Genomic DNA, 9912 nt, shown 5'->3' on the forward strand with positions numbered 1-9912 from the left:
GCACCACATTCCGGATGCAAGGCTCTGGGATGAGCATGTCTGAAAGCCAGCAGGCACTTCTAATTAAAGATACACTGAAAAGACAACAATCAAAGTTACAAGTAAAACCACCACTGCATATGCTTTTCATTTAAGCACCGGTAAGTAAACGTATATATAGATGTTATCATTCCTCCTGGGGAATCCAAAGTGCAAAGCAGAGAGCTCAAGCAGAGAGAAAGGCAGGTGTCATTACATGAAGCTGTAACACAAGCAGAATGATTCCATTCCAAGCCTTTCTGCCACAGGATTTGGAGGCTTTACAGACATAATCTTTGGGAAAATACATTGTTCCAATCCAAAAGCAAAAAGTAAGTGACATGCAGCTAACACCTTTTCCATATTTTCATGTGTGCCAAATCACTTGATCTTTTTGTCCTTTCCTGCAACCCTGCAAGCATCTCTTTATTCTACTGAAATCCTCTTAAAAAATAAAATAGAAGACAGAACAATCCAACACATCCCTTTTATTAATTTAAAAAACATGGAAGAAAAGCAATAGGGAAAAGTTTTAGCAATAAAAAAGGGATCCCGATTAAAAATCTATAGAACTTGTCTAGCAACATAAACTGATTTCTTTGGGTTAGAGGTGACCCCATACAAAACCCCAAATTCAGAACACTCACAGTGCAGGAGAGTCTGGCTACAGACCACTTTTCTACTTCAAGTTGAACTCTTCCCTTAGATTCATGTATCCCACTGCTACCAGCTCTGCCATAAGTAGAATACGTAGCCTTCACAGTAATATTTCCCTTAAATGGTAATGGATATGTTTTAGCTTTCAGACAGAAAAACACTCTGGGCCATGTTAGAAAGAACTCCAGGGTCACAGAGACTTATGGCTGACTCTTTAGAGCAAACTTAGAGCAGACTGCACAGCAGTTATACAGGCAATTAAGAAAAAAATCTCTTATTTGGCATTTCTCTATCATTATCTCTCGGGCCTGTGACGTGAAGGCCATGCCCCGTTAAGCAGATGTAACGTACGGCCAATGGGTTCTGCTTGGCTGAGATGAAAGGCTTTCATGCTCCTGGATATAAAGCAATGAACAGTGCTTCCAGCTGTCCCTGAAAGGCCTCATCCTCTTCCCATCACAAAACTTGGCTCTTCAGCATCATCTTCCTTCTCTTCCTCCTCCTTGCTGTCCTCTTCGTCATCCTCGCTGCTGCCTCGCTCTTGGGATTGATCTGGTTCTACAAACACAAACAGGGTGAATCCATAAGGTGTTCCCACCTGTCTTCCTTCTCAAGTATTTCACAACAAAACAGTCCCAGGTGCTAAGGAGACACGTATTATGTCATGCTAATTAGCACGGGTGGATAACATATTCCCCTGTGTCTTCCTTGTTAAATATCTCACAACTAAGTAGTCCCAGATAGTCAGGAAACATGTATCAGGTTATATTCATTCTACTGAGCAACAGGGAGCTCAGAATATCAAATTCCCCCTTGGAGAAATATTCCCTTACCTCCAATGTTACCAAGTCCACCTCCTATAGAACATTATTTCTTCAAACAGAGGTAGTCAAACACCGGGGATGATGGATTATCTCATTCCCAGCCTCTGCAGGTTGGCATTAACTTTCAAGGATCACAGAGTACCCTTACAGAGCACTGGGAAGCCACGGACAAGACTGAATATATTCCTACACCTATCCAAGGTCACAGAAACTCCACAGGGTGCCATAAACTTTTACAGACTGTTTGCTATACTGCAAGTACAGGAACCCATTAAAATATGCCTAAGCTTAACAAGGGCCACAGAAAACTCGTGAGGCCTGCTAAAAGACCAGAAAACACTTACTAGAAATTAAATAACCAATCATGAAAATGAGGTACAGCATCAAGTGGGACCTGAATCTGACTTTTTCTGCTCTTTACTGTTCCTCAGGCCCAGTCAAGCTCATGTCCTGACCAGTTACACGTAGGATTTAGGCTCAGTGGTCTGATGCCACCGCGTGGTGAAGTTCTGAACTTTCATTTTGTCTTAGGGGTTTGTACAATAATGTAACTTTAACAGCTGACCTGATTCGCTGCTAACCCTTATTGTGAATGTATTTACTACAACAAAGGTGAAAGATGGCAATTCAGAGGTTTTATTCATTCATTCAAAACGGAAGATAAATGCTTGCCTACTACATACAACAAACACACTTCAATTAATTTGGGAAAATTCAGATCTCAACCAGGGCACACAAAACTAGAAAAAGAAAAGACTGTTCTCAGTAGACTAGAGATGGCTATCAGGGGCTTCTGTCCCTACTGGTATTATTATCATTGTTATTACTGCTACTATTATTATTATTATTTTACATAGAGAACCACAAACTGTAAAGAGTTAAAAATGTAATAAAGACAGGGGAGTTTGGATTCTTTCAGGAACTTGTGCCAAACAAAACCACTCCAGCCCCACAACTGGTACACGGCAGTGCCAGTCCCTGATCCAGCTCTCCTCTCTCCCAGCCACTCCCTAAAGGGATGGGTATTCTGTTTTGTTCACTCAAAATGAACAAAAGTATTTTGACTCATACCTAAATCCTCCTCCTAGTTACAAGTCATAAATGACTAGCTTAAAAAAAACAAAAACAAAACACCCAAAAAACCTACTCTGCTACATTCACTTGCTGTCACAAGTAAAATTAACCTAACAAGTAATTTGTCCTCCCATGTTTACATGGGAGGCTGGCAATGGTTCAGCTGAAACAGATCCAATTCTGAAAAGCAAAGCAGAATTAAGGTAGAACTGTCAGACAAGTCACTGTTCCAGCAGAATTACCAGCAACTGCTGTAACTTTAAGAATAACTGCAGTTAGTGAACTAATCCACAAAGGACAACTATTTGAAGGAGTAAGCTAAAATAAACTCACTGAAAAGAAGCAACAATATGCAAAAGTTTGAGCAAACAGTTACACTGACGTTGCTGAACGTTAATTTCAACACTGCAGGAGGACAGAGGCAGTCAGGTTTTCCATGTTTATTTCTATGCAAATAAAAGTCCTGTGGAACAGATGGCACCAAGGTGGCTCAATTTCTTACACAATCATAACTCAGTTTCTTGCTGCCCAAGCTGTGCATTTTTTTCCACCTGTTTTCTCCATAAGCATTCAAAATATACATAAGAAAAAAGCACAGCCTTGAACAATACTGCCTTTTTGAGCAGATGATGTTCTAAATCTGCAGTTTGTCGGAATAGCTGGGGCAAAACATCCACAAACAACCAAATCGGATTCCAATGTTTGCTGTCCAAAGTTTCCCCTAATAAAGGGAAAATATTCACAAACAGCCAAGTTATTTGTAAGATTAAATCTCAACATAGATGGCTTTCAAAGAGGATTTTGAAACATTAGCTAAAATAACAAGCTTAAGGCTCAGGCTTCAATCCGTGTATTGAGAATGCTTGGGGTGGGGGGTGGAAAAAACCCTTCTAGGCTTCAATTAGGGAACAGAACTGAGTTTTGAGGAAAGAAAACTAAATTTCACTGACCTTTTTCCTGCTTCTTTTGTTCAAGTTTATTTTTCTTAGCTTGCAGCTTCTTCTCTTTTAACTTCTGGCTATAAAGCAAAGGAAAAAAAAACTGTGACAAATCCTACGTTTGTAAAGTTTCTGAACATTCATACACTGATAAACGACATATTGGAAAACCTGATTTCAGAAGAGAAGTTCAATTTAAATTTGGCCTTAACTGAAAATTCAGCAAAAGCAAACTTAGCACACGATCAACAGAAACTTTTCTATGTTGTTTTTAGTCTAATGGATCTTTTAAAAGTCTTCCATGATGCCACTGCAACCCAAACTATATGATACACAAGAATCTCCAAGAACACAGATGGAACAAAAATAAAACTGCTCCTTTATTTTAGCTACCTAGGCTAATGAACAAAAAGAGAAAATGGTGTCAAAATCCAGACTGCTGGGACTGAACACTGGGGAAAAATATCACCAGTAACATATACTTTAATTGAAAAAAAAATTTAAAAAAATAGTGCAGTATGCTTTGACCTTCCTCTTTGGCTGTACCTCCTTGGGATACTGGGTCCTTGGAACAACACTAGGAATAAGAGGGAAATTCTGTTCATAGAGCCCAGTTTTGTTTGCCCAGAAAAGGCAATCAGGCAAGTTAATGTCAGACACAGGCAGAGCAGCCTGGGATTCATGTTCCTCTCTCACCACCATAAGTGAATTCTCTTGAAACAGAGAGCCAGGTAGTGTTAGGTCAAGGACAGAAGAGAAGGGTGGTGAGGGAAATCAGAGGGGCTCCTACAGGGCAAAGCCACTTGGGTCCTGCACCATTAGACCATAGAAGGGGGACAAGGAGGTGCTAGTGTTTAGGCAGCATCTGCTGTTGGAACAGTTGTTCTCCCTCTCAGCCAGGGAAGAGGCAGCAGGCCAGATCTGACTTGGTGGCCATCTGTTGGACCACATTAAATTAAACTAAGATGGCAACAGTGTTTGTGTTGAGCACTTTTGTGTTAATATGGCAGTGAGTCACTTTGCACAGGCCTTTCCACAGCAACTCTCAGCCACAGGATGCAAAGCAGCAAGGGAGAGGCTGCTCAGGGTCAGACAGTGTGAAAGAGCCAGGCCATGATATCCTGCTGTTTCTGAAATGTGTGGTGGATAAAGACAGTGGGATTTAAATTCCTGTATCAATGCACTACGATGTTCACGCTACTTCTTGAGAGCGTCAATCTTGCAACTGTTTCACTGTGTCTAGAATTTAAGAGCGAGATGGATTTAATATTTTTTAATATTTTCATTTAACCTACTAGACTTGACCTGCAGGCAGAAGTGGCCTGTCCATTAAGCAGCACACAGTTTTGCACTGAAGCTGCTTGGTATCAAGTGATTCAGATGTTCATTTAAGCCAGATATAAACACAAACCTTTCCTGACACTGTTACAACAAATATGCAGTAAGGCACGTTGCAATCAAGACCACAGAGTCAGCAAAAGCTGCTCAACCAGTCCTGAGTTATCCTGCCAGTGATGGCATGGAGAAGAGGCCAGCAAAGCCTGTCAAGTTTACAGCTACCTTTAAAAACCAAACAATGACACTGACAAATTTTATTTCCACAGCCAGACTTCCCAGCTGATAGATGCAGACACAGAATGACAGTGTTTATCCAAAGCATGCAGCTACAGATGAGGCACAGGGTGTGAGGGTTTCCATGTCAAGCCTCCTGGGAAAAATCTGCCCTTACCGCTTCCTTCTGCGTTTTGCTGTTTGCTCTTCTGCAATCATCTTATTCCTCTCCAGTTTCTTCTGGAATTCCTCATCTAGTCTTTGCTGTAATTGATCACATGTCATACTTTGGTCACAATCTAAATTAAAATACTTCTTTTAAAAGTCATGTCGTTTTAGGGAGAAATCTTTTAGCAAAATACAGAAGGGAGCTCTGCCAGATTTTGCCTGTCTTCTTTATACAAAGCCATGTCCTAGGGATGACTGCTGTATAGACAGCACTTTTAACCTATACCCTGAGCCAAACACTGAAACCTTCTGAGGGAGGAATCCTCACCAGAACAGGTGAGGAAGGTTGGGCTTCTGCCCTAATGAATGTTTCAGTAAAAACAAGTGAATAATTGGAGACATAAACATTAACATATGGATCAAAGGACTCGGCCAAGAGAGAGTATAACAATAATGTTGTCTGAAAGAGAGGCCATTCTACTTGACCAAGCCTTAAAAGAAACATCTGAACTCCATTCACAGGCACTTGCCTTGATTCTCTCTAGGCAAGACAGTGATAATATAAGGGATTTCTAGTTTTAAAGCATTTTCAAGCCAACCTGAGAACACACACACTCACGTGTCTTACTGTGTGCTAGGACCCCAGGGAACACAGGAGATGGAGCATGTCTGACACAAAGCACCAAATGTTTCAGTACTGACACAGACGCCACGTATCACACACTCCTACAGACTCCTCTGACAAGGGGTGGCTCAGAATGGGATTATTTGTACATGACTTTCAAAGAAAACACAGATTTGCAGTGAACACCAAATATTTGGGAGTGAGGGAACTATAAAGAGTTGTGCTGACCTTCTCAGCCATGGCATCCATGAAATCTTGCCTCTGGTACTCTCGCCGCCGGAGATGCCGGTACACGTGGAACTCCCCGCTCCCAGCTCCAGCACTGGAACCTGCAGCAAAGAAGAGGTAAATCTGCTAGGAAAGAATGTGTACAGATTCTCACAAATAACTACAGCTAGATGCTGAGGGATGGGACACATGAAATGGCACTCTAAGTTGAAAATCTACCAACAACACACAGTGTGTGTCACCCTTTTATATAAGCTCAAATCACTCACAGCCAAAACCCAAAGAGAGCTGCAAAACCACACACTTATGGGTCACTGCAGGTCCTACTGGTTGATTGCTCCCTTGGAGAGCCCAGTCTTAGCTGCACATCAAGGCAGTCCAAGAACTTGAGATCAAATGCACTCCCTATTCTCTTACAGGCAGAGATGAGCTAAAACATCCTACTGAAGATGCTTCTGACTGATTTTCAGCATCTCACACAAAAAATAAAGGTCAACAGAAAGGAGATAAACCCCATCATATTGTACTTTCCCACACAAGACAGATACCACTGACAGTTTCTGACTGTTTCTTCACAAATGAAATGCCCACCGCTCTCTCTTCCTGGCATCAGCCTGCATGTTGAAGCCTCGCAGGAGCTTTCAACATCACTCTCCATTCTCTTCCTCTGTCTGCTGAGCCATTTCTCAAGGCAAAGCACAGGAATACAAGACTCAAAAAAGACACCTAATTAAAACACAGCAGCTGGGGCTGCAACAGATACCAGCAGAATCCCAGCATGTCAGGTGCTCCCAGAAAAACAAGACAGTTTTACTCAAGCACACAGCAAAGATATTTGAAAAAGCCATGAGGGAATTCCAATAGGCAGAAGAGTTTATTCCAAAGCATTTAAAACTTCAGTCCAAGATCAATTATTCTGAGAAAAGAACAAGTCGACCTCTAGGAAGGATGAAGGTCCCAAAGAAAGACAGAACTTCTACATGCAGACAGTTTATACCACAACTACTATATTTAATCCCTGCAGGTAAAAGTAAAGTATAAGCAGAGTATTTGGGTCAGGTTCCTTGCACAGCTGCCAGATCCCTGCCTGACCACACAAAACCATACCTGCTGCACGTGCCTGAGATCCAGGCTCAAAGCAGCCACAAGAAGGGCTTCATAATTGCAAGCTTCCAGAGCACTCTCAGATCAGTGGGAAAGACAGATTTACTTATCATCATTTACTTGTCATCACCAGAGCAGCAGCGTATTGCACTGCAGGCAGCCCACGTGCTGCAGTGCCACGGGCTTTGTTCACTTTGCATCCTGACTACCGGCAGAAAAGCGGGACCCAAGAACCAAATAAAACTCGAAAAAGCAACTCTCGAAGCACATTTCACACCTCTTTCCTCCAGCAAAATGAGCAACCGAAAAACCATCTCTGTCCTCCCCTGTTAAACACTTTTCTGAGTTAAATGTGGCTGACCCCGGAGATATCTGAAGAACAGAATCTTTACCCATCACGTCTCTAACGAACTCCGGGGGAGGTCGCGGTGCCCATTCGTTCAGTTTTTCAGGGATTGGTACAGTCTTTTCCTGCAAGAACAAACCAACCAGCCATCAGTATCTTCTAGGAGCAAAGTCTGCAATTTTAACACATTGTTGAAAGGCGGGACATGTCTGACAACAGCCTCTTCCATCAGCTGACAGATCTCAGAAGGAGCACAGCTGCAGCCATTTCTTCATGCACAGGGACCAGGAGCAGGCAGAAGAGGAGAATCAGAAGGGATCCTCTCTGTCCCTCACATTCAGGCCTGCAGGTCAACAAACCCCAGGAGGATTAGGAATGTCTGCGCTTCTTTTCAGTACGGAAACCAGGTGGAAGCATGTCAGCACCTCCAAGCACTCGCAGGAGCTGAGTCTACTCCCACTACCCGTAGTCTGGGAAGTGATGAAAGGCATTTGTGCACCTTCCATGCCAGATCTAGAGGACAGGAAAGAGCAGGGGAGGGAGAACACATGGTGCAAGGTCAGAGGAAGAACGCGGTGCAGGGACATCTCAGCTGCTCCAGCACACACAGGGCACGGGTGAGAGTCTCCTCCTGGCAAACACCTCCTCGGGAAAGGATCGAAACACCCAGTTAGAGGAACTGGGGTCATCAAAAGCAGTAGGAAGAGCAAAGGCCAGCGGGCAGAGCACTGAGGGGACTGAGAGGGCAGTCCTCCCCCTGGGTACCCAGAGAAGGGTCTCTCCCCTCACAGCATCCCAGAAAAGTCCCTCTCCCATCATGACAACCCGGTGTGTAGGGCCGGTGTCGGTCCCTCTCCCCTCGAGGACCTAGGCAGGAGAAAGGGGCGGGGGGTGTCAATCTATCTCCCCTCATGGAACCGGGAAGAAGGAAGGGGAGGTCGGCCCCTCTCTCCTCACAGACCCTGGGGCGGTCGTACCGGCCCCTCTCCCCTCACGGACCCTGCAGGTGCAGTAGGGGGGTCTCGGTGTCCCTCTCCCCTCACGGACCCTGCGTGTGGGGGGGGGTCTCGTTGTCCCTCCTCCCCCTCCCGGCCCCGCCGCCCTCACCGGGTTCCTCATGAGGCGCTCGAGGCGGAGGCGCTGCTCCTCGGCCGCGCTCCGGGGGATGACGAGCGGCTGCGGCTCCTTGCGGGGCCGGGGCGGCCGCGGGGCCGAGGGCGCCGCCATGTTCCAGCCCTGGTCGCGCCCCGCCCCCCGTGACGTCACGGCGCGCGACGCTCCCCCGCCCGTCATGGCGGGTCTGGCTGAGGGCCCGGGAGGGGTGGGGGGTTCGTGAGGGGACCCTGGGGGGGGAAGGGCTTCGTGGGGCCCTCACCGCGAACAGTCGTAGAGTCACAGAATCACTGAATGAATTAGGTTGTAAAATACATGGAGTCCAACCTGTGACCGAACACCACCCCGCCAACCACACCAGAGCACCGAGTGCCACGTCCAGTCCTTTCCTTAAACACCACCAGGGACGGTGACTGCGCCACCTCCCTGAGCAGCCCCGTTCCAATGCCTCACAAACCCTTCTGTGAATAAATTCCTCCTGATGTCCATGCCCTGCAGCCTGGGTGGGGGCCGAAGGTGCAGAGTCACAGAACGATAATTCACAGAATCAAGGAATTGTATGGTTGGAAGGGACCTCTGGAGATCATCCAGTCCAACCCCCTGCCAAGGCAGGGTCACCCAGAGCAGGTGACACAGGAATGGGTCCAGGTGGGTTTGGGATGTCTCCAGAGAGGGAGGCTCCACACCCTCCCTGGGCACTTGTTTCAGTGCTCTGTCGCCCTCAACGTGATTCTGTGAGGGTGCAGAGTTACAGAAAGATGGTTTGGCTCAGAAGGGATCACTGGCGTCACCCATTCCAACCCCTGGCTCCAGCACCATCCCCTGAGCTTGGCACTCAGGGCTGTGTCCAGATGGCTTTTGAGGGAGACCCCACACCCTCGCTATGCAATCTTTGCCAGTGCTCCATCACCCACACAGTGAAGAAGTTCTTCCTCATAGAATTGCACAATGGTTTGGGTTCCATCTCGTTCCACCCCTCTGCCGTGGGCAGGGACACCTTCCACTAGCCCAGGTTGCTCCAAGCCCCATCCAACCTGGTCTTGAACACTTCCAGGGATGGGGCAGCCATAGCTTGTCTGGGCAGCCTGTGGCAGTGCCTCACTACCTTCACAGGGAATAATTTCTTCTCAATATCCCATCTAACCCTGTCCTCTGTCAGTGTGAAGCCATTCCCCTTGTCCTGTCACTACATGTCCTTGTGAAAAGTCCCTCTCTATCTTTCTTGTTGGCTCCCTTCAGGTACTGCAAGGCCACAATTGAGTCACC

At 45.8% G+C, this 9912-nt stretch overlaps 1 protein-coding gene across 1 annotated transcript; it reads right to left on the bottom strand.

The window, feature by feature from the left end:
- Positions 1-95: 95 nt before the first annotated feature.
- On the bottom strand, positions 96-8783 carry PRKRIP1 (PRKR interacting protein 1). Its single transcript, XM_027690759.1, has 6 exons — positions 8641-8783; positions 7580-7658; positions 6084-6184; positions 5241-5326; positions 3524-3591; positions 96-1233 (listed from the first exon to the last, which is right to left on the bottom strand). The coding sequence occupies exons 1-6, from the start codon at positions 8758-8760 to the stop codon at positions 1118-1120; spliced, it is 570 nt and encodes a 189-aa protein (XP_027546560.1). The 5' UTR covers positions 8761-8783; the 3' UTR covers positions 96-1117.
- Positions 8784-9912: the final 1129 nt, after the last annotated feature.

This window comes from Neopelma chrysocephalum, unplaced genomic scaffold, assembly GCF_003984885.1.
Source record: "Neopelma chrysocephalum unplaced genomic scaffold, ASM398488v2 Primary Assembly neopelma1_82, whole genome shotgun sequence".
Taxonomy (NCBI): Eukaryota; Metazoa; Chordata; class Aves; order Passeriformes; family Pipridae; genus Neopelma; species Neopelma chrysocephalum.

What these genes read in the sequence shown, in the direction of transcription:
- PRKRIP1 (XM_027690759.1), bottom strand. Translation starts at nt 8,760, where the DNA reads ATGGCGGCGCCCTCGGCCCCGCGGCCGCCCCGGCCCCGCAAGGAGCCG. An exon ending in AGCGCCTCATGAGGAACCCG is followed by an intron (nt 7,659 to 8,640) that starts GTGAGGGCGGCG and finishes TTGTTCTTGCAG; the next exon opens with GAAAAGACTGTACCAATCCC. An exon ending in GCAAAACGCAGAAGGAAGCG is followed by an intron (nt 3,592 to 5,240) that starts GTAAGGGCAGAT and finishes TTTGCTTTATAG; the next exon opens with CCAGAAGTTAAAAGAGAAGA.